The 24,388-nt window shown below is 38.1% G+C and overlaps 1 protein-coding gene across 2 annotated transcripts in view; it reads left to right on the forward strand.

Moving 5' to 3' along the window:
* Window positions 1–24,388, forward strand: part of LOC129361788 (laminin subunit alpha-3-like) — a 65,705-nt gene that overhangs the window by 14,512 nt on the left and 26,805 nt on the right. For both annotated transcript variants that reach the window (XM_055032882.1, XM_055032885.1), the window contains exons 3-36: window positions 438–555; window positions 3,087–3,205; window positions 3,287–3,457; window positions 3,963–4,063; window positions 5,271–5,386; window positions 7,293–7,411; window positions 7,750–7,840; window positions 9,697–9,828; window positions 11,373–11,423; window positions 11,509–11,556; window positions 12,764–12,898; window positions 13,164–13,298; window positions 13,842–13,976; window positions 14,152–14,204; window positions 14,675–14,774; window positions 15,830–15,882; window positions 16,014–16,119; window positions 16,761–16,860; window positions 17,579–17,735; window positions 18,261–18,399; window positions 18,586–18,728; window positions 18,927–19,030; window positions 19,132–19,291; window positions 19,435–19,598; window positions 20,615–20,723; window positions 20,824–20,921; window positions 21,450–21,648; window positions 21,755–21,881; window positions 22,113–22,261; window positions 22,700–22,815; window positions 23,339–23,550; window positions 23,650–23,854; window positions 23,976–24,120; window positions 24,204–24,344. In XM_055032882.1, coding sequence (XP_054888857.1) covers window positions 438–555; window positions 3,087–3,205; window positions 3,287–3,457; window positions 3,963–4,063; window positions 5,271–5,386; window positions 7,293–7,411; window positions 7,750–7,840; window positions 9,697–9,828; window positions 11,373–11,423; window positions 11,509–11,556; window positions 12,764–12,898; window positions 13,164–13,298; window positions 13,842–13,976; window positions 14,152–14,204; window positions 14,675–14,774; window positions 15,830–15,882; window positions 16,014–16,119; window positions 16,761–16,860; window positions 17,579–17,735; window positions 18,261–18,399; window positions 18,586–18,728; window positions 18,927–19,030; window positions 19,132–19,291; window positions 19,435–19,598; window positions 20,615–20,723; window positions 20,824–20,921; window positions 21,450–21,648; window positions 21,755–21,881; window positions 22,113–22,261; window positions 22,700–22,815; window positions 23,339–23,550; window positions 23,650–23,854; window positions 23,976–24,120; window positions 24,204–24,344 — 4,251 coding nt within the window. The remainder of the gene's footprint in view (window positions 1–437; window positions 556–3,086; window positions 3,206–3,286; window positions 3,458–3,962; window positions 4,064–5,270; window positions 5,387–7,292; window positions 7,412–7,749; window positions 7,841–9,696; window positions 9,829–11,372; window positions 11,424–11,508; window positions 11,557–12,763; window positions 12,899–13,163; window positions 13,299–13,841; window positions 13,977–14,151; window positions 14,205–14,674; window positions 14,775–15,829; window positions 15,883–16,013; window positions 16,120–16,760; window positions 16,861–17,578; window positions 17,736–18,260; window positions 18,400–18,585; window positions 18,729–18,926; window positions 19,031–19,131; window positions 19,292–19,434; window positions 19,599–20,614; window positions 20,724–20,823; window positions 20,922–21,449; window positions 21,649–21,754; window positions 21,882–22,112; window positions 22,262–22,699; window positions 22,816–23,338; window positions 23,551–23,649; window positions 23,855–23,975; window positions 24,121–24,203; window positions 24,345–24,388) is intronic.

Below are 24,388 nucleotides of genomic sequence, written 5' to 3' on the forward strand. Positions count from 1 at the left end.
TTTTGATGGGGGTTGAGATAAAGACTTCAGAGAACAAACTCGAATCAGGTGGGCTTAGCTAATGTCTTTTCACTAGCATGGTTGCACCTGCAGAAGTTGCATTCACTCCATGGTAATAAGTGCTCCTTCCTGTAAGCCAATCTCTGGCTGAATGCTAAAGGTAAACAACGTTCTCAAGACCGGAAACTGTTTCAGTTCAAGCTTTTATTTGTACATTTGTTGTTTAAGAAGTTAAAAGAACTATGACGAATTTGTACCGGGACTTCTTGTTTTCCTTCCAAGAACGGAAATAAGAATACTGGTAGAGCCCAAAGCCAAGCCTTTCCTCTGCAGAGTCAGTGCAACTCAGGAAACTGGAGGCTTTTGCCAAAATCCGCTCTGAGTAGTGAACAGTGAGTGCCTTTTGTTTAGACGCCTCTTTGTGCTCTGATTTTCAGCTCTTCCATGTGGCATACGTCCTAATCAAGTTTGCTAATTCACCTCGTCCTGACCTGTGGGTGCTGGAGCGCTCTGTGGACAATGGGAGAAAATTCACCCCTTGGCAGTACTTTGCTCGTAAGTGTAAATCCCTGTGTTTAAAAAATGGTTTTCTGTAATGTAAGTTGCCTAAAAGAATCTTTACTCACTTTCACTTCCTCTCTGTAAAAGGTTTTCTTTTTAAATCAACAGAAGAAAAACTGGTCATAAGTTTGCATCAAAGACACACAGTGATTTTGTGTGGATTGGATGTTTTTCTTGTTGGTATTTTAATATGTTACACAGGCAAGAGCAAAAGTGTTACACATATTATAAAGCCATCAAATGATGCAGTACAGCCAAATCCCATGATTATAAAAGCCAAAAAGAGGGCTGTTATCTTAATAATGGCCAGATATTTCTTGCAGTGACAAGTCAAACTGTCTGCCATGAAAAAAAATATTGTGAAGATGGATATATGTGTGATTAGGGGTGTAAGCTTAATCTATGCACACTGATTATCTGCTTAAGACGATTTAAGACAGGAAATGTTTGTCATTGTTTCCCTTACTTTGTGTGCTTGTATGTGTGGTCTACGTCATTTCATCATTGTGCATTAAAAAACCAGTCCACAAGATATTAATGAAATTATATTAAGCTGCAGTTATTTTTCAGAGTTATAAAAGGTTTGTTTGGTTGGAATAAGAGGTAAGAAATCCTCAAAACACAATAGTCAATGTGGCTTTTTATTCCCTTACTAAGACCTTTTCTGCTCCCCAGTGGACTAGTATACAGGACTTAGTGCTTAGTGTTTACTGGTATCAAGTTTAGTAAAGACTTAGGCCCAAAGGGGTAATAGATAATAAAGGAATGCTTTGATCAGGATTTTGTTTTTTCGTTTTTTTGCTCAATGCTGATCTTAGTTATTTAGTAATATGTAGCTACCTTTACAGGGTCTCAGTCCAGTACTTCATTAAAATCAAACTCAAGTATATGTTTTAAAGTAGGTTTGGATTGAAAAATTGTATTTAGACATATGAAGTTCTGGAGACTGCATCTATTTTTCTTGCCAGATAGTTTGTCTCAATTGAGGTTTCAGACTCGATGAGTACAGCTGCTGCCTGATATTTTTATGTGGAGAAGTTTGCTGAAGTGCTAGGCTGACGATAGCGTGTTAGAGTTCTGTTTTGATAATTTGATAATTCTACTTTGATAATTCTACTCAACATATTTCAGCGCTGTTCCAGTTACTCAAGCATGGACAAAACTGAGAAAAGCATTGCCCCTGGTTTACAATCTCATTGTGCTGCTTTGAGTCAAAATGAATCAACGTGAGGCAGGACAGCTGTGTATAAGGAGTGGGCAGAAATAAATTACATGACACAGTTAGAATGCAGATAGAGATCAGTGCTGTTCATTCTGGGTTTGTAGTTGCTGTTTGTGAGGTCTGCTCAGGAGATTTTCTACTTGGCGGTCAGAATAAGAGACACAGTGACAGAACAAACAAATATGCAGAAAAAAGAGGACCAACTGTGTCCTCTTTTTTGACACCTGTCATGGTAACAGGTGTCATGACTGTATGTGTGGGATTCCTAACAATGAGTGAATTGAGGATCCCAGACTTGCTGGCTTGAATTTGACAGTGGTGCTGCATTTCTAGCAACTCTTCTACCGTAAACCTTGTATGTCAAGGATTCCCTTATAAAAGAAATAAAAGATGCATATGTGAAGGAATCTTCTACAGTTTTAGATTTAAAGCTAACAAAAATGTTGTTCACAACTCTATTTGCTTACTTTGCAACTTGGTATTATGAATTATAATATTTGTCGGCGCTATCATAAAGAGACTTTTTTAGGTTTTCACTCTCAGCTTTTCACTTTGAGTGCACTCAATCTAAATTCCTGTAAATTTTTGGCCTATTCTGAGCTCAGCAGTGTTTTTATTTCAAATGATTTATTCCCTACTATACTATGTTATCTTTATTTCAGACATTCCTGAGATTTTGTACAGTAATACTTAAAATATTCATACTGCTGAAAAAGATTTGGCAGAATACAAGTTAATTCCAAATAAATTCCCTACAACTTAAAATTAAGCTCTACCTTCGTGCTCATTATTCTTAATATGAAGCTTATTTACACAAGCTTTTATTAATTAGTTTAATTGACAACTAAGAAGAAGATAAAAGTTGTTTAACATCCATGGAAAAATGTGTGGCGAAGACTAAATGGGCAAAATATTGTAAAAATTGTCTTATTGAAAAGAGGTGCAGGAAACCCATAGATTCCTTCTTTCCTGTTTCATTCTGTTGGATTCTAAGACTTTGTATCACCAAAATGTGCTTCCTCCAACAGATTTGAGTCTCTTTTCAAGTTGTACTGACAAAAAAATACCATACACATGTCAATAGAGTACAATCTTTTAGATTTCACTTTTCTGACTTTCTTATATTGTAATTTCAGATAGAAATACTTATTTCTTGGACATTGAACACTGAATATTTATCATATGTCAGAATGTATTCATTTCTGATAATTAAACACCTTTATTTTGCTACAATTGTGATTTATAAAAAATTTCAATAATTTAACCATAACATTTTGATTTTTTTTTTTCTTCACCTCACTAGATTCAAAACGGGAGTGTATTGAAAAATTTGGAAAACAACCCAATGGTCGTATTTTTAATGATGATGACCAGATCTGCACCACAGAGTATTCACGAATCATACCTTTGGAGAATGGAGAGGTGAAATACAAAATATTCTGCCAACAAATGCCAGACAAGTTTGAACAACAATTCACTTAAAATAAACGCTGTTCTTTCCAGATTGTGGTTTCTCTGATAAATGGCCGTCCGGGTTCCAAAAACTTCACATACTCACCAGTGCTCCGTGACTTCACGAAGGCCACAAACATTCGCTTGCGCTTTCTTCGCACCAGCACTCTCCTAGGGCACCTGATCTCCAAAGCCCAGAGAGACCCCACCGTCACACGCAGGGTATGACACAAACCATACAACCTGACACTAATGTGTCATTCTGTAGTTTTCCCATTCAGACAAAGTTTAGTTTTGTACCTCCTGCCTGCCAGCTTCCTTTTTGCTGACACAGTCACACTCCTCTGTTGACCCATTAGGGTTTGTGGAGAACTAAGTCTGGGTGAGTGTGACAAGTCATCTTTGGAATGTTTTTTTGAGAGGGACAGGTTTGGAAAGCTCTTTCAGTCTGCAAGTGTGAGATATAGCACTTCTGGTTAAAGCTCAGCATAGCAGGCTATTAAAAGAAGCAGAGTATAAATTTTAAGTGGCTGGTACAGAACACTAAAATTTGTTTCAAGATTAAATTTCTTAAAGCCTTGTCATGTTAGGGAAAATATTTTTTTGCTTTCATCTATTGGAAATATTAAGTCAGTTCATCCCATGAATTCCTGAGCTGTTCAAATTTGTCAACTGTGACAGATCTACCTGTTTGTGCTGGTGCTGACATTTCTCTGTTTGCTGATAGTATTTTTATAGTATTAAAGACATCAGCATCGGTGGTCGCTGTGTTTGCCATGGCCATGCCCAGGTCTGTGGTGTTGGTCGGAATCTGGACAACCCAACCAGGTCTGTAAAACTCAAACTTCAGCCTTGTTGCTCTTTTCTATGGGGGTGAAATTATTTTTTTATTTCTCACCTTTTGCACTTTATGCTGTTTTATTTACATATTTTATATCTGTTAATGTCAAATGTTAATTTAAATATTATGTTTATTTACAAACATATGGACTATGGTTTCTGGTGTTTAAAACCAAACCAGTTGGATGGAGTTTTTTCTGAAAACAAAGGAGCATAGACTACAGTCACAATAGGCAAATCTCATCTTTCAAATCTTTTAATGGTGCAATTAAGAAAAATGATTTATGGCAGCAGAAAAAAAAAAAAAGAACCTTTACTCCTTTCATAGTGAAGTTCAATGTAGAGACTTTTTGTCATCGTAAAGCAGTGTGGGAGGAGATCCCACATGTGGAACACATAAATCTGTGAGATAATTAGGAAAGAATGTTTCTTACTGCAGAATAATCAAAGACAAAATGTTGCACAATCAGGGAGTCGAGAATGAAGAGATCCAACCATGAAAAATGCTGTGAAAACAAAGATTCTACTTCTATGGATGATCATTGTAGGTAAAATGTTGCTCTATCATTTTACCATGTTGCCAAAAAGCAACCACTCATTAACTCAATGTATTCCTATTCATTTTTTTTTTATTTAGAAAAATACTTGCTCTTTAGTGAATGTGAGAAATTTTCAGACAACACATCATCAATCATAAATGATTATGCCTTCCCAGTATGACACAAGATTTATTTTGTTCTACAAACTCAAAAAAGTTTTTAGATAACTTATTCAGTTTGAATAGTTGAATAAGGGACTTAACTTATAACTTATAACCAGAAAAAGTTGGAAATTAATAGACTAAATTATAAAGTAAAAAGAATATAAATACTTCCCAACATCTGACAGCTTTTGGGAGAAACTGCTCTTTAGAAACCAAACTTTTCCATTGCTGTGGATGGTAATATTGCCTTTCAGAAATCTTACCTCTCCCCATATTATTGATACTTTACCAGTTTGGGGCCAAAACTATTTGATTATCACAGTCACATTTCCAGCTAAAATTAAATCAAGTGTTACTCTGTCTTAAAGGCAACACAGTTGTCATAACTTCATGGCGATAATGTGTCAGTGATATACAGCTTAAACTGTTGTTCTCAATGGTGTCAAACATCACAGAATCACCATGTACCGCCGTCTCGTCCTCTTTCTTTAGACTCCAGTGCGAGTGCCTACACAACACCTGCGGCGAGACATGTGACCGCTGCTGCCCAGGCTTTAACCAGAAGCCGTGGCGGGCTGCAACTGTTGACAGCCCCAACGATTGTCAGCGTGAGTGTTATTTTGTGCAGTACTTCATTCGACATGTAATGCATATCTCACTCTGCTCCTCCCCGTGCTGCTGGCTCTTGAATTACTGCCCCAGAAGTGGGCTGAAGTGTTGTCTTGTCTCTGATATTAAATCCCAGTTACTGATGCCCTGATATGGTATTGTATGTCATCTGTGTCAGTGAAGATTCGACAGGACATTCCACATATTGTTTGTGTGTTGAGTAACTAGCCTCATGATAGCTGCTTTTCGTCTTCCTACCTTGCTGGCTGGTAAGTTTTAAGTTGTGCAGGCCTGTGCCACCGAGAACCGAGTAACATTTCTGAAGTGATCCATCCAGGGAGACATCTGAGCCTGGATCTGCTGGAATCTAATTCAAGTGGACTGTTGACATATTTTCCACTACAAAATACAGTGCCTTGTAAAAGTATTCACACCCCACACGACTTTCTTCATATTTTCTGCCTTTCACAAGAAAGATTTTATCAAATTGCCCAGCACAAAGTATTAGAAAATAGTTATACGGTAGAAAGAGGATAAAACATGGTTTTTATTTTGTATTTTTTTTATTAAAATTTGGAAATATTTTGTTTATTCAGCTGTAATATAGTTGCCGTTTTGATGGTGGTGGTGGGAAGTGGTGGGTTATAAACTTTGCACTTCATGAAACTGGAATTTTTGCATGATAGCTCAACTTTTAGTTGATCTAGATGATTTGCTAGCATAAATTTTCCAGTCTTGCAACTGATTCTCAATTGAATTCTGGTCTGAGCTTTGGGCCATTCTAACATAAATTTATATAAGTCTAATCATTTGTACCTTTAGCTTTTTTTTAAGGATTATGTTTCCTGTTCCTACAGGTTTTTGGCAGCCTCAAACAGGTTTTCTTTTGTGAATGCTCTTAATTTTGCTCAATACACCAAATCTGACAAGCTTTTTTGTTGCTAGAGAAAAGTATTCTCACAACATGATGCTGCCATCATATTTCTCTGTGGGGAAGATGAGTTTAGGAGCACATGTGCATGTTTACTCTGTCCACCATATCCACCGTTCCAAACTTCGAACAAGATACATTGTTGTTTTCTTTCGAAGATAACTTTCGCCTTGCTACTCTTCAATAAGAGGTTTAAGTTAATCCACTGCTTTATATCTAACCTGTCTGATGTCTTACTTAGTGTTTGTTCTCTAATATTCTCTCACAGGACATCTGTATTTATGCTGGGATTAAAATATGTACTCTGTTTATTATCTACTTAACATCTGCGGTAAAATACTGCAATGCTAAAAGCATTGCAGTATTTTACCGCAACAGTTGAAATATTAAAGGTGACTAAATATTGTTTGCATGCTGTACTTTGCAATTGCAATGTTGCATATATTGTTATTGTGATTATTGATATTCTATATGTTGTGAAGGGCATCAGGGACTAAATACAAATGCATGCCACATTTTTCAGATTCTACATCATAAAAATGTTTTGAAACCATTGCTTATTTTCTTTTCATTACACATCAGACTTTCAAGGCAAAGCAATGGGTTTGTCTTTTTTAAAAAAGCTGGATATGACACCTTTAAGTTTCTGGATTTAATGTGTCAAATGTCAGAAAGTTGAAGGGGTATGAATACTTTTGCAAGGCACTGTGTTGCCTATGTGGAGCCACAAATTTATTTATTCGGACTTATAGCAAAAGTAGACTGCCAGCAAAAATGCTTGAAAATGATTAAGCCCAAGGCATGCTACACAGCCAGAGATTACACTATTAGCAAGTTAGCATTTATCATTTCTCTTGTAACTTCACAATCTTTAGGAGTTTAAACACAGGTGGGAGGTAATTCAGTGGGAGGCAAATATACATGCTCTGATTTTGTGTTTGTCTGCATGTCTGTCTTGGGGCTTTCCACCTCAGCCTGCCAGTGCTTCACCCATGCCTCCGACTGTTATTACGACCCAGAGGTTGAAAAGAGGAGAGCAAGTTTGGACACCTTCGGCAGGTACAATGGAGGAGGAGTGTGCATTGGCTGCCAGGTATGAAATGTGTATCAAGTTCAAGCTGATTCTTGTCAACACATGCTTGTGTCTTTTATTAATGAAAGAAATACAAGAAAAAATAAATATCAAACTTGTCTGTTTATTTATTGATGTAGTTCTCAGTGAAGAGTAGCATGCTGCATGATTTGCTCAAAAATTAGCTCTCAAATTTGAGGCAAAATGTCTCATTGGCATATTGCCCCAGTTCACAACATATATAAATAAGTTTTGCACCCAATGGAAATGTTAATTATGAAGATTTCAAGTGTACAAGCTAGACTATTTTTCTTAAATTAGCTGTCTAATGCTCGACACTTGATTCTTTTGTTCTTTAGCACAACACTGCAGGAATAAACTGTGAGAGATGCATGGAAGGTTTCTACAGACCTTCCGGAGTGCGTCCTGAATCTCCAACTGGATGCATACGTGAGTATAATGTTCTCTTCAGCCTTCTGATTTAACAAAGCTCGATATTTGTTTCCCTTTTAGAAGCATTTCCATTGCCAAATATCTTCATAAAAATGGAACATATTTCAATTTAAAACAATCTACTAAAAATAGATTGCTTTTTTAATCTATTTGACTGTTCATGAAAATGTTGAATATGCCACCAATTATTTTCACAATGGTCATCCGACACAATGGTCCTCACACACAAATGAATACATGGTGGTGTGGGGACTTTTAGGAATAAAATAAATGATTGAAATATATTGTTAATATATGTGTAGTTTGGTCTAACACTTTTCAATTTTAAACTAATGCATCTTTTGTTACAGTGGCTCATTTCCCCCTCAAAACTGAATAGCGAATAAAACAGTAAAGCTGTGACATTAACTGAAAATCTATTTTAAAATGTTTTAACATCTAGTATTCATGATAGAAAAGTTAAGACAGGTGTAAGGTAAAGTAAATGTATCTTTCTAAGACACTTTTATTTGTGTTTGAGTTGCTTGCTGGTGTTTTTTTCTGGGTTTTAACAAACGTCACGACACAAATCTCAAGGCCTCCATGTGATCCAGTAGATTACTCTTCAGATCCGCTCCTTACTGTAGCTCCAGTCGATGCCAAGAGGACATGTTAGCAAGGTTTTCCACATTGTACTAATGCCGGTTGAATGTAAATACCATCCATGCATGATGGCATGTGATCTGCAGAATAACAAGTGAAGCCTAAATAGAGTTTTACTCAAAAAAAGCCTTAATCGTGTTGTTTCAGACAGTCACAAAAGGCAACAGAGCAGCAACACTGGCACCACAGGTTTTACTATCTCTGAACTGGGCTTTACCATTGTTTACTTTACTGGAATGCTTTGTAGCTGTTCTTTGTAGTGAGAACAGCTGACAGTTGTCTTTGGACTTTGCCAAGTGGGGATATAAAGTGGTTCTCTTTCACTCAGAAAAGTGAACTGCGGAACCCACAAACGCTGGTCGATTTAGAAGGGGAGCATGTGGAGGGCTGGTCATAATGAAACTAAAATACTTTGTCATTTAGCTGCTGCTTGCAAAAAGCATGCTTGTAAACCCACTTTAAAAACCTTTTTTTATTAAATTGCTCCCTGTACAATGAGCTCATTGTAAGAGTTAACATCAGAACATTTTCTTCTCCTATACATTTCCATGTTGAATCTTGGAGTCCTAGAGGAAATCATGCGTCCCCTCTCATTTTCTCTTCCCTTCAGTTCACTCTATGGGTTTTCTGTATAATTCATTTCTGGTAAGAGGCTTAGAGAGCTTAGAAAGGAACTTGACTTTATTTCCCATGAACGCTTCTTGACCATATTTTTTTGGAGTAAGTATCCTGGTTTCATTTAAAATATTTTGGTATTTCCAATAGGTCTCGATACCATAAAATATATCACAGTTCCTGGGACCCTTCACAGACAAATAGAAATAAGCCCAGAGTATCACAGCTACTCTACCATGCTTCACAGCAAGCATGAGATAATTTTCAACATATTGTTGCTCTATTTTACTCCAGGTCTACCTTGGTGAAAAGCTCAATCTTTGTCAAATCTAACCAAAGCACATATTCTCAGCTGAAGTGGAAAGAAACCCAAAAACCTCTCTAATGGGGTGAAATACTGGGCGGCAGCAGTATTTGCAGTGTGAAGTAAACATAAATAGAAATTACACTTGGTTTACAAAAAATTTAGAGGCTGTGAATGATTGTGTGTTGCTTGAGTTAACTGTGTGATATTGCGCTAAAGCAGTTAAAGATGACTTTATGGTCAGACTTGATGATGTTTGCTTATTTTAATTAAAATCTCTGCCACTCTCCAGCTTGTAGCTGTGATGAAAGGACTACAGCCGGATGTGAGATGGGGTCCGGGAGGTGTATCTGCAAGCCACAGTTTGCAGGAGAAAGCTGCGATCGCTGCGCTGATGGACATTATCGCTACCCTGAGTGCATTCGTGAGTTTAGCTTTTTTTTTTTTTTTTACTTTCTACATATTTTAAATAGACCTTATTTATCAGTCAAAAAATGAAGACATATTTATACACATCAATTTGAAACAATTTACTATGAGTAAATAGTATCAACTATAAATGGAAATACACTTAATATCATTGAGAAGTGCTTTAAGGCTTCACTTTGAGCGTTGAAAATGAATGCATTCACCAAATATAGTTTATAGTTCATGTTTTGGACAGATGGCTAAAATCATGCCCTTGACAGTCTTTTTTTAGCATTTCATTTTCCACCAGTTTCCCTGCAAGAGAAAAGTTTATTCTTGCTGGAAAACATTCGACATTCCACAGAGATACTGAAATCTGCAAGAGAATTTCCCCCATACTGTCAAGTTGATCTTCCCTGGCAAAGCTTAATCTGTCTGCAAAGGCATAAAGATAACACACTCATTCTTTTATCTCTATTGGTAATATTTTTGATGTTTCATCATGAAAGTGCAATCATAATAGTCATTTTCTAATGCCCCTCCACACACAGCAAACCTGTGTGTCTCCTGCAAATTTGCCTGAGGTTCTTTAGATTCTTAACTTATCTTTTAATCGTCATTTATATGTGAAAGAGTTTCTTTAAGCTTTATTAAGTGGTTTTATTTGTGTGCAGTTTCTGAGGCATGTCAAACCAGACTAAACATGTTGACAGTCATTAGGAGGCAATCTGGGTTTCCTGAGATCTTTATCTGCAGTTTTAGTCCCTGCATGCAACAATATTTTCACATATTGTGGTTTAGCATTTGAAGAGAATGTCGCTCTGAAATTACCTGGTAATTATCACACATTTAAAGCAGAGAGTAAAAGCACTCTGTGTGTCGAGTGAATATAAGATCATCAGTAAAATCAAAGTACTGTCTCCTCTCTTTCTGCTATGTTGTTTTTAAGATCTTTTCTCTTCCTGTGGTCAACAGAATATTAGTCTTAACACTATCAGCAGAATTCTGGGTTAAACAGTTTAAGTTCTTAGTTAAAAGCCTCCATAAAGTTTTTACTGTTTCTGTCATTGTCCTTATCTGTTGGCTAACACATTCCAAATTAATTTTTTTTCTGAAGGATGAGTTTAAAAGTCTCAGTATCTCTATTGAACAACATGCTCTGATAAGAAATTGTATTTGTTTTGGAGTTTAAATTGTAATTTAATCAACTTAAAATCTGTCAAAAAACAAGCTGTCATTCACACATGCCTCTGGAGCCGTCACAGAAGGAATGCTCCAACATGTCTGTTTTTGTCCTGTTTTGAGTTACCCATCTTCTTTTTCCTTTAATCTAACTACTCCAAACTTGCATACTCTACCAATTATGCATCTCTAATACAACTCAAAAGGCTTAATATCTATGAAACATATTTCCATGGATCATCAAAAGTCTTGTGCCTCTTGTGGCGTCACCAACCCAAATGCACACAAAGCAGAATCAACAGTATTTTAAAATCCTGTCAACAAAGACAGTGTTTTGTGATAATTTTCTATCTTCATTTTGTATTGCTTTGTAACTAGCTTACTCTGCATACCTGACGACCACCAAGTCGCCTGCAGGCCCTATAGTGGGTAAGTTGATTTTCTAGCTTGTCACAATAAAGTTGAGTCTGACAGGCATTTTGAGCTGTTCCTCTTGTTTTTGCTCCCGGTGTAGGACCCACTGCCTGCCCCCCAGGCTATTTCAACTCTCCTAGATGTCAACGTAAGTGTGCTTACACCTAAAGTGAAGAGATGTTCTCATGGCTGGGCTATTTTGAATCCCTTTATTTCTTATTCTCATCCACATTTTTTTGTATTTATAAAAAAAGTTTTTTTTATTGGACAGTTTAATTAGTCCCATTCACTTAGAGGGAGATAAAATGGTTAAAAAGGAGGGAAGAGGTTAATATTACGTACCATTATGTCTGACTGAGTTTGCTTTTGAGTTAAATGTTAATAGTAAAGGCTGGAGGTGTAAATGTATAAATGTATATATGTGTGAGGTTCATCAAAACTTGATTTCTCTCATGCTTTGGATTAATTGTGGCTACTTATGTAGAAAATCAGTTTAGTTTTTTCTCTAGACAGTTGGAATATACTTTACTTTCATACACTGTGCTTTCTAGTTAGCTTGTAACCAAAATTTGGATTTTTTTAAATATTTGGAATTATTTAGATTACTGTGGTAAGTTTTAGATGTCCCATTAATTTAAGAGGGTGTGGTGGTGGAGTCTTTTGTTGGTCAAAGATACAGTAACAGTAGGAGGTTTTGTAAAATTATTTTTCTTGTTCACATTTTGAAATTGCAAGATCAGATTAAGTTAACTTTAGCTATTATCTTGTCTATATTTCTGCTAGAAATACACTACATATATTTTTCAATCAAGCTGGATGTACGTTTTTGGTTGTGGAACGTAGATACTGGTGGGATACGGACATGTTACTGGGCTGCAGATAAAATGAGCATATCACTCTGAGGGTCCAAAAAGATTTGCCCTCTTATTATAGCACCAATCCTTTGGGACTTTCCAGTGAGAACTCACCAGGCTAATATTAGTTATTGCCCCTTTTCTGATTTAGTTTAAGCTGGGAACCAAAATTTTAAGAAACCCCTTTAACCTCTGTCATTCTTAGTTATCAAACTCTTCAAAGAACATAAACAAACATTAAATAATCCTTTAATCCAGTTCTTTTATCATGTGAACTAAATGTTGCTTTTACAAAGCAGATTTTACTACTTCAGTAGGAAGAAAAACAGTGGGAATCTCTCTGGTGGCATCTTAGTGCCAAGCCTGTTCACTAAACAATAAGTGGGGTTGTGGAAGTCAAGCATAAATATAGCTTCTAGCAAACTTCAGTAGCTGGGACTGGAGTTGCAGAGAAATTTGTTCATGTTGTGAAAATATTTTTTCCACTGTATTTGTCTACAGCATGCATTTGTGACTACAGAGGCACAGTGTATTCCATATGTGATGTTTATGGGCGCTGCCTCTGCCGTTGGGGCATCGAGGGGGAGCGATGCGACCGTTGTGAACCTGGATACTACTCCTTCCCAAGCTGTCAGGGTGAGAGGACCCCCACCCCAAAAAATACATTGATATTATTAGTTTTCATTTTGAAAGAGATAGCCAAAGGATGTCATGAAATATAGTACATCTTAGAAGAAAGTCTGGATATTTTCTAGCAATGTGACTCATAGATCCATCCTAGGATCATTGGGGCACTCAAACCCCTCCACTACGATAAAGTGGCAGCCCAGGGAGAAGTGATTCGTACAGATATTTTGAATAAATCTCCACTTAGGCTATGATGACATGTATCTCTTCTCAGCATGTCGTTGTGGAGGAGCTGGCGTTGCTGAAAGCATGTGCGGTCCGAATGGTCAGTGTAACTGCCTCCCTAACTATCAAGGGCGTGAGTGTGACCAGTGTGCACCAGGTTTCTATGGATATCCAGACTGTGCTGGTAAGTTTTTTTGGCTTGATCCTGAAAAAACATGGAACATTTTCTTATTTATCATGCAATTTCTTAATCTAAAACATACCTGGAGTGTTGCTTTGATTCGTTCATGTTTGCGCGGTCTTCCTTGGAGCTACAGTCTCCAGCCAAATTTCTGCTCTACAGAGTTACCCTCCCTCAGAGTAGCAGCAGCAATTAGCAAACACCTGACGGAACTGCAAGTGTGCTGAGCTTGTCACATGAACTATGTAGTTCAACCCTCATAGAACAGTTGTAAACACTATAATGTAGGGAAATTGTTTTTATGCAAAGTATTAGAAAGAGCAGGAGCTTCTTAAAGATACACAGGACAATTATCATAAAAGTCCAAAGTTACTTTTAGATTTATGCCAATGATGAGTTTATGTAAACTTCTTATAAAAACTAAATGTTGAATGCTGCATTTGACCACTGGGACTCACCTAGCAAAATATAATTCATAAAATAAACATCTGAAAAAGAACCTTAAAAGTATTTGCAGCTGAAATTCTGCTTGTTTGTCGTCTCCAGCCTGTCGGTGTTCGTCGGAGGGTTCATATGGAACTGGATGCAACCCATTATCAGGCGAATGCCTCTGTTTGCCAGGTGTGGTGGGCCAGCAGTGTGACCGCTGTGCATCTGGACTCAGGTTTCCCCAGTGCTCGGGTAAACACAAGTGAACCAACTAAATATTTAAGATTTGAGCGGAATCAAATGCAGTTCAAATGAACAATATAATTTGAGGGATTTTTGGCATGTTTCAGTAATAACTTTGCATGCATTCATATGGGAGTTATTTTATCGTAAATTTTCTGTTGAGGGCATCTGTTTTATTTTTCAGACTCCATCAGTGTTTGTAACCCAGACGGATCCGAAGTTCCCAATCCTCTAACGGTAACCTACTTACTATAGACTGAATTTATATTTCCTAATTTTCCATTGGTTACTCCCAAATCCAAGGTGGTGAATTTGAATAGATTTACTATCCCACAGCTGATAACATGGATGAACTTTGGCCCAGATATCAAACTGCGCAACAAAGTAAGGCTAGTCCCACGAAACTCACATGTGATCAAACACGGAAAAAGAGACTTCCTTCCATTTCCATCTCAAAACGGAACAAACAACAACTGCACGAAGCAACTCTCGGCTGCTCAAGTGGTTCTGCTTATAAAGTTAGCAACACACACCCCACTTCAAACAGTGAGAGAAAAACCAATTTTCAGTTCACAACACTTACTCTAACACAGTACGCAGGTCCTCGTTTCAGTCTCAATCTGTATGATGGTGAGCACATGTAACCCGGCCAACAGCAGCAGCAGCCTGTCTCAACACCTCATAGATTTCTTATCTGCTGTTTTCAGGGCATCTGCCGCTGCCGAGCCAATGTAGAAGGAACACTGTGTGACAGGTGTAAACCTCTCTACTGGAACCTAGCTGCAGAAAACCCTCGTGGATGTACAGGTGGGTAACCAGAACCCGAAAATAGGATTGTTGTTTAATGGACTGTAAAGGTATTCAAACATGTTTTCACATTACACATTAACTTTGTTTTATTTGACTTTTACAAGATGGTTCAACACAAAGAAACACATCTATGTTCAGCCCTTGTCAAACAATACTTTGACAAGTATTGCCACTCCAGTTACGGCAGCAGAGGTTTGGTATGTGTCCTCCAGCTCTAAAGGCCCAGACTGAATTATTTTTATCAAAAGTTTAAATTTTGGTCATCTGCAGATTATCAATTGAATTTACAAAAAGGGCTACAAAGTTACACATATGTTTCCAGCAGTAGGATTACTTTTGTTCACTGCTCACATTTTTTTTCCGGATTGTCTTATTGCCAGAGGGAGCCTGATAAGATACTGATCTGAGCCTTAACCCGTTTGACGTAGTCAATATGTCAACATGCTGCTGTCACCAAGGCCGGACTGATATTTTGCTTCTCAGGGAGAAACGGGAGTATCGCACATAAAATGAGCAAAATCTTGGGAACATTCGTAAGCTTAAATGTGACAGTTTATTACCAGATGATACTTTAAAACATCTCCTGCTCACTTTAGATTTGTCCACATTTTTGACTGTTCAAAAAGTGTGCTTTATTCTGCTAAATGTAGCTCTGATGGGGAAGATATGGTTTCTCCCATTATTTTTAAAACAACTCCAAGCATTCCCCAGAAGTTGCTCTCATGTTACAGGTTTGCTCTCTTGCCTGATTAACATCTGCCGCTCTTCCTGAAATCACTTGCAACACACACTTTTGATATCTGAAGAATGTCTCCGGTTGAAAGTAGCTGGACATTCAGACAAAGATTATTTTTTTTTTATGCGCTGCAATCAGTGAATGAAAAAGATCTCTCAGGCCTTTTGACCTCCATTTCTTTGAAGCCAAAGAACTTCGGGGTTGTTGTGTTACACCTGTGAGTGGTACAAAACCCTGTAATCAGAGCCTATTCACAGTTTTTCCCTGTTACATTTCCCAGCCCCTTCCCAAGCCTGTCTTATTTTTTTCATTCCAGAATGTCAGTGTGATCTGAAAGGGACACTGAGCGGTGTTGGAGAATGTGAGCAGGTGGGTATATTTAAAAGCATACACACACATAGACACAATGCCTCTCCGTGCACACATCACTGTCTCTGTTTGACAACATTGAATTTGCAACGATGTAAAATAGCTTTTTCCTCTTTAATGTGTTTTTACAGAGAGAGGGACAGTGTCACTGTAAGCCAAATGTCTGCAGCCATGCATGTGACTCTTGCAAAGATGGATACTTTCTGCTGCAAAAAAAGAACTACTTTGGCTGTCAAGGTAAGATGTCTTTATCAGACATCAACTTAACATGCCACTCTCATACCCCATTTTGTTGAAGCACGTGTGAAAAAAACAGTTGTAGTTTTCTTTTTGAACTGGAAAGTATGATGTCAGATCTGGATGATCACAAAGGACAACATTTTGTTACATAAAGTGAACAAAGAAGGAATGAGTTAAAAATCAAAGCAAAGGAGATCTTGAGGATCAGTTACAATAAATACAACAGGCTTTGTTGTTGTTGATTACCTTTCTGTTTTCTTAAATTTACTTTATTGAGTGAAATAAAAAAAGCTATTTCACTCAACAAAGCTTTGTATGTCTTTTAGTAAATAAAGCAGGAGTAAAAGTGGTGAGCGTAGTTTCACCATTCATAAAAAGCAGGATTGATAGCTGTATGAATATAGTGAGTTTCATATACATTACAAAGTTTTAGAAAAAGTACAAGATAAAAGAAACACAAACTATTTCTTTTTATTCTAGTTCACTTCATGGTTTGCATTCAATTAGAATTGGGAAAATAAATGAATGAGGGCTTTGAGTTAGAAAATAAAAGGTTTCTGCCAGAAGCCTTTTTTTAGTCTGGTGTTGAGTTGGTCTCTTTCAATAAATTGTCTAATTTTGTCTTCTCTGTCTTTCAGCTTGCCAGTGTGATTTAGGAGGTGCTGTTGGCATGACATGTGATCAGACCTCTGGACAGTGTCAGTGTCGGGAGAATGTAACTGGCCGTACGTGTGCAGAGTAAGCTATGGTTCCATTTTAAAAAAAAAGTCATAAAATACCGCAACAGTGCATTGTGGTAAACGTAAAGAGCATTGATAAGGTTTTAATTGATAAAGTTTTAATGCTGTTTGAACTTATTTAAATGTTTTCATGGTGTTATTCATTGGGATTTTACGTAATTTATTGCATAGAACAGCATTCTTTTTTGCAATAAAGCTTCATTTTGAAGTCTATCTAAAAACATTTAATTGGACTTTGACTAGGCCATTCGAACCCACGATTTAACTTTTAACTGAATTACTTCATTGTAGTTGTAAATGTATATTTAGGGTAGTTGTCCTACTCAAAGCATGTAGCTCAAAACATTTTATTTAATTTCATCTGACCAGAGTTCATCCTTATTTATATTTGCTGTTTCTCCCACATCCCTGGTACCCAACCGCATATAGGAACCACTGTGGGTTTCTTTTGACAATAGCTAGCCACTCTTCAGATTTGTGGAGAGCATGACTAATAGCTGTCATGTCAAAAGATTCTCATGTTATTTTCAAATCATGTCACACGTTAAGGTTTTAATTTACAAATTATTTAGTGAAATTTGTTATTTTCACTGCACTTTATAAGACTGTATTACTTTGTTTTGGTATATAAAATAATGTCTCCCTAAACTACATCGGTAATGTCATAAAATCTGAATTTTTTTTTGAGTGAGAAAATGTCATTTTACTCTCACCAGGCCTTTCCCTGGTTACTTTTTCCCATCTCTGCACCAGTTGAAGTTTGAGGTGGAGGACGGCACGACACCAAATTCTCGACCAGTCCGCTTTGGTTTTAACCCCCAAGAATTCCCAGAGTTCAGCTGGAGAGGTTATGCTGTAATGTCACCTGCACAGGTTCGCCCACTCTCATTGCTGCTTTGTATCTGGTGTATATGTGACAATTACAGCAGACTGTAGCGATTTTCGGTCTCACGCTAAATTTTCTGCTATTGCTTGTGCACAAATAATAACTCGGTGTTCTGTTTTTTCACTGCTGATGTGGGAAAATATCAGCATCAGCTCTTAGAACTAACACTCTCTGTCCTCAGCCAGAGGTGATTCTAATGCTTAGCCTTGGCTTTCCTGGACCCTTCCACATTATGTTGCGCTACTCCACTTCCCAAAACAAGGGGAGAGTCCGAGTCAAAGGCCGGATCTTGGTGGTGGATGACCCTGACTCTGAGTCTTGCTGTGACTGTAAGTGTAGGGGCCCGCTTTGCTTTTTTTTTTTTTTTTTTGCCTCGCTCGCTGTCTGTTGATTAACCCGTTCTGTTTGCTTAATCCTCCCGCCTGCCTTTCATCTCTCCACCTAACACCACTCGCTCATTGTCTATCCAAACTTGTGTCACTGGAATCAGTGTGTGACTGTCGTCCCTGCAGAGTGAAGCCAGGGTAGCAGTGCATGTTGATCCGAAAGAGGGGCGGCAGAATTTTTTCCATGTGGTTCTGCGGTTTATTAACCCCAACAGCGTCAGTGTGACTGGTAGCATCAAGGCTACAAATAGCAGAGGCACTGCAGGTAAGACTGCCTCTGACATAGTATTCATTCCCTCATTCCTCCATCCAGCTGTAAAATCTAACCCATCATTTAAGAAGTGAAAACATTTCGTTCCTGACATTTATGTAAGCAAATGGTTTATTAGCTCTCTGTGTATTTATGTCGCCTTTGCTGGAGTTTAAGATGTCTGTGCTTGTTGCTCTGCAGGGGAAGTTCAGAGTAAGGAAGTGATATTTCCTCCGAGTTCATCCCCGTCCTTTGTCACCGTCCCAGGAGAGGGCTTCACTGAACCTTATGCATTAAATCCTGGGAAATGGATCATTCATATAAGGGCTGAGACAGTTCTTCTGGTAAGTGTCTGGATAATATTTACCTAGTGAAAAAAGAAGACGTGCCTGGTCGGTCAATCACAGGGCAACATGTCAAATTCTGTGTAATGACATCAAAATTATGGGAAAGTGTTTAAATGTTCAAGGTAGTCAGAATATGGAAGCCTTGCTAAATGTGACCCAAATGAAATATGTGAAATTTTTATCTTCCCACTTCAGGATTATTTAGTGCTGCTGCCTCGAGATTACTACGAAGCTTCTCTGCTGAAAGAAGAAGTCACTCAGCCCTGCACATACTTACACACTGCAAGCAAGGATGAAAAGTAATCCTCTTCTTATACCCTTACTTTCTCTTAAACCTTTTCTTTGTTAGCATAATGAAGTCATCTCTGTTCTGATTTTATGTTTTTGTTTCTTTTTATAGCTGTCTGCTGTACAAGCACATCACCATGGACGGCTTCAGCTCTGTGCTCGCCACACAGGGCAGGCTGTCCACCCGGAGTGGGCGGAGGAAGAGGAGACAGACGCGTGTGCGGCGTCCCACTCCAGATCACCCAGACATGGCAGCTCTCAACGGGAGACAGGTTCAGACTCACATCTGAGACTCTAAACATAATACAAAACTAATCTGGCAGTCATATTTTGAAGTAAAATTCATAAAAACCCATTTGGAGCAAATAAGATCTTATAGGACGTCTTAATATCATTCATGTTCTATGTCTTTTAGTCTCGTTTGGAGCTCAGTCTTCGTGTGCCTCACTCAGGCCTGTATACTCTCATTCTGGAGTATGCCAGTGAGATGGACACTGTCCAGAATGTCAACATTCTCATCAGTGGACAACCAGAGATGCAGATCATGGCCAGAGCCAATATTTATAGTTGTGTTTTCAGGTGAGTCATGTGTTTATGTCTGTCATAACATCTCTAACATCAGAATTGTGGTCATTTTGATAATTATTGTGTCTTATAACAAAGTGTTTTGCCAAACTCTTTGTAACTCTTAAAAATGTCCACATTTCATTATGTTCCAACACCATAGCAGTGCATAATTATCAAGTGAACGGATAATGAAACAGGAATTGCTTTACATAAATGTTTTTAAAAAATGGTTGCATGCATTTGATTTCAGACCCATAAGCAAAATCCATCTGTTTTCAGGAGTAATCTGATTAGTAAGTAGACTTCATCTGTTTGTAGTCAGTTCTCAGTATAAATGTTCTGTAAAGACCTCAGAGGTTTGTCAGAGAACATAAACACCATAATTACACTAAGACCAAGAAACACAGCAGTCAGTCAGGGATAAAGTTGTGGAGATGTTTAAAGTCACTCTAAGGTTATGGAGATCTGCTCAATCATTCGTCTATAAATGAATCAATGTGGCCCAACCTCAAACCTGCTGTTTGCATTTTGCAAAATGCCATTTAAGGAAACAGAAAACTTATTCAAGGAACATAAACTCCTTTAGATGAGACAGAAATATGACCTCCCAGTCTGCATGCAAAACACAATTTGTAGGAGAAACTTTAAACTGAGCCAGACATGCCAGCCTGCAACGTAAAAGCGGCGACCGCAGCGTTATGCATTGGTGATGCTTTTCTTCGGCAACTGGTCAGAGTCTAATAATATGAATAGAGGTAAATGAATGGAAATCCTGGAAAAAAAAATCTATTGGAGGCACTATTTTTTTTATTCATTTGTGAAAAACAAATCAGCTTGTATCCTATTGATTCCACTTCAAATTAATGCTTGACTTTGAGTTCTCTTACCACAGGAAATCTGAATAAAATAAGTGGAAATTTGTGGTTCTAATGTAGTAAGTTGTAATAAAGTTGGAGGCATATGAAAACTTATACAAGGAAAAGTCAATTTTTTTCTACTAAAATAAAATTCTTTAACTACCCGAGCAGCACTTTGTGCCGGAGTGTCGCAGTAGAGAGCAGAAATCAAGTGGCCATGCTGCAGCTGTCTCACAGGACAGAGATTCTTCTACAAACTTCTACAACATCATTCCTTCTGGTGAGGAAATTTGTTTCCTGAATATATGTAGAAAAATTTCCTATTTTCATTTTTTTAAGAATCAGTATAATATTGGAAACACACCTATTTTCCTTTTTAGTATAAAATCTATGCAGTGCCAGCAGACAAGTTCTCTCTGGAGTATGTGGAGCCTAAAGTGCTGTGTGTCTCCACTCATGGTCGCTTCACTCAGGACAGGTCAGTACCTTAGGTCATATGACCCACATTTAATGTAATTTTTATTAAATGAGTCATGCAAGTTCATGAAAAAACATGGTTCAACCTTTTCAACATAACATCCATGACTTTATAAGTTGTAATTTGGACCATGCTGGGTGTTAGCTTAGACCCAACAGCATAACTGCATATCTGTTCTCCAGGTGTGAATATAAGCATTCCTCCAACTGGGCCAAGGTTCCTATGCTAAAGATGAGCTTCAGAACATCTGTCATTCTAACTTTTCTCACTACAAAGCTAAAAAGCAACTCAGATTTTCCAGTTGTCAGTGTGCCACTCTGGCATTGGCCATAAATGGACTTGAATGTTCAGGTGGAAAACATATAAACAAACAGAAATGATGGAACTTACCTGAGAGCAAACCCAGTTATCACATTACAGCCCTTTGTTCAATGAGTAACCCTGCTTCACATGAGCCACATTCTTGCAGTCCTGATAGCTCTGCACCGGTCCTTGCCTTAATAATTTGTTGCTGTTTGATGTTTACAGTCGACATTGTGTTCAACGGGGGTTTGACAAGCCGTCCTCATCCTGGGTTCTGTATGCCACCCGTGATGGACAGCTGTCATCCACACTTGCAGCGGCTCTCCAACGGGGCAAGAGTGAAGACTGGAGGCGGAGAAGACACTCCAGCTTGCTCTCTGTCCATGATCCTCAGAGTGACGGGACAGTACTTAAATTCCCTCAGGTATCTGTGTCAAATATTTCGATCTGCCTGTCATCATGTTGAACATCATCCTGCCTGGATATACAGCACACAGGATTCTAGTTGTACATTCTGCTGTCTCGCCTAGACTGAGATCAGTTTTACTCCAGTGGTGCCTCTCCCGGGTCGGTATGTTGTTGTGGTGCATTACCATCAGCCTGAACACGTCTCCTTCCCAGTGGAAGTGCGAGTAAATGCAGGTCATATGTGGAAAGGTGAGTTTCTGGGAAAGATTTTGAATCTGACCAAATTAAATTGAGTAGTACTGATTTGTAATTACAGTTTAATCTGGCAATAATCTGCTAATTCCTTCTTAAAATCAGATTACATGGCCTCATGACAAGATTATCCAATGCTTTAGAGATTTAAAGTTATAGAAGTGTTTAATAGAGAAATAAATTGTTGAGCAGCATATGGTCTAACTGAGAAGCTACCTTCCCCTCCAGGTGAGATGAATGCCACATTCTGCCCAGCAGTTTCAGGCTGCAGGGAGGTTGTTGTTGCCGAAGGCCGCATTGCTCTCGACTTTAACGGGAATTCTGCGCAGCGGCCCAGCATCTCTGTCGTCGTGCCACATGGGAAGACCCTTCTTTTGGTTAGTGCATTTTTTTTTCTACAGTAACTCAAGCAAATCTCTACATTCAAAAAGAAAATTAAAAAAAATATCAACACAGTTTGCAAGACATGCACTTGTAAAATCTGCAGTTTTTCATAGAATGGGGTGGCTCAAGTTATGGATTTGGCATGCAGTGGTCCTCTCTCTTCAGTGTTATGCCATATCTCCAACAACAATGAAGGGACTGTTTTCTTCCTGGCAACCCCACAAAGCTTTATATAAGAGCTAAACCTCAAGGCTGTGTAGATGGGGCAGGTTCAGCTTTGTTTGCATGCTTAGAATATTTTATTTTTTTGTCTGTTGAAACTATCAATAGAAATGTGACCAAATGTGACTAAATAAAATGATTTCAAGGTGCCCTATTTCAAGATGGATTGTTTATACTTGTTGGTATGTTTTTTTTTTCAACTTGTTTAGGATTATATTGTGCTGGTTCCTGATAGCAGTTACTCTCCGGAGCACCTGCGAGAGAAGAAACTTGACAAGTCTGCAGACTTCACAAAACAATGCACAAATGAAGGCTTCCATATTGAGTAGGTATCCAATCAAAGATGTGCAGCTTACATTTTCTTCTGTCTGACTTTAAATTAGACAAAATGTTTCTCGTTCTTGCCAGTTAGGATAAAAGAGATTACTTTTATTTAATGAATGATGAATAATGGCATTGTAATCTTCCATGTAAAAAATACATGTGAAAATCAAAACTTGTAGAAAGTGAAATAAAAATCTATAAAAACATCATTATCATTGTCCTATCATTCTGATATGTAGCAAATAGAAAAATATTAGAAATTCTAACTATCAAAAACAGGAACAACAGTCTGATTTAATGTTTAACAGTGAATATCCTTTTATATATTATATTATATATATTATATTATATTATATTATATTATATATAATTATATTATATATTATATAATATATATTATATTATATATAATATAATATATATATATTATATATATATATGGTTGTGAAGTATTAAACTGTTATTTTATTTGGAAGTGTGTTTTTTTTGTTAATTTTTTTCTATATATGGTTGTCATTGGGCAGACCAAGGACCTCAACCCAGTTTTGCAGAGATTCGGCCCGCGCTCTTGTTGCAGCTTACAACGGCGGAGCCCTTCCCTGCGACTGCGATAAGTCCGGCTCAACGGGGGCCGTGTGCGATCCTGTTGGAGGACAGTGTCCCTGCAGGCAGCACGTTATCGGGAGGCAGTGCAACAAATGTGCCACTGGATACTATGGATTTCCCTACTGCAAACGTGAGTGATTTTAAGCTTTTGGCTCACATCTGATGAAACATGGCAAATACACACATCCCACTTTAATGTTCTTGGTATTTCTTGTTTGTCATTTTGCAGGATGTGAATGTGGGCGGCGACTGTGCGATGAAGTGACTGGACGCTGCATCTGTCCTCCTCAGACGGTGAAACCATCCTGTGATGCGTGCCAGCATCAGACGTTTAGCTATCACCCCTTACTGGGCTGCGAGAACTGTGGCTGCTCTCCAACCGGCGTGAATGTAAATGCAGGGCTTCAGTGTGACACTGTTACTGGACAGTGCAGGTAACCAGTGCATGGTTAATATGAGTTAATGTACAAACTCTTAAATGTCCATTCTTAACCTCTAAAGAAAATATGCAAACTAAAATCTCAATTTTTGGATGCTTCTGTGTATTTTGGCCAGTTGCAAACCTCGTATCGGAGGCCGGCAGTGTGATCGCTGCGCTCGGGGCTATTATCGCTTTCCCGACTGTCTGCCCTGTGAGTGCAACCAGGGAGGAGTCACAGCCGATGTGTGCCACCCAGACACAGGCAGGTGTCTCTGTAAGGTGAGTTCAGCTCAACAAACCAATGATTTAGAAACTCTTTTGATTACTTTTTTACCTTTCCGTTCCGACTGATATGTTTACAGCAAAACGTTGAAGGTGTCAGATGTGATGCGTGCCGGGAAGGCTCCTTCTACTTTGATCCATCGAACCTCCTTGGCTGCTCCAGCTGCTTCTGCTTTGAAGCGACCAATCAGTGTCAGAGCTCCAACAAACGGCGAGGAAAGGTTGGATTACCTCCAGAAACTGCATCTCTTATCATATAAGACAC

The sequence above is a fragment of the Poeciliopsis prolifica genome, unplaced genomic scaffold (assembly GCF_027474105.1).
Source record: "Poeciliopsis prolifica strain line A6 unplaced genomic scaffold, Auburn_PproV2 SCAFFOLD008, whole genome shotgun sequence".
Lineage (NCBI taxonomy): Eukaryota > Metazoa > Chordata > Actinopteri > Cyprinodontiformes > Poeciliidae > Poeciliopsis > Poeciliopsis prolifica.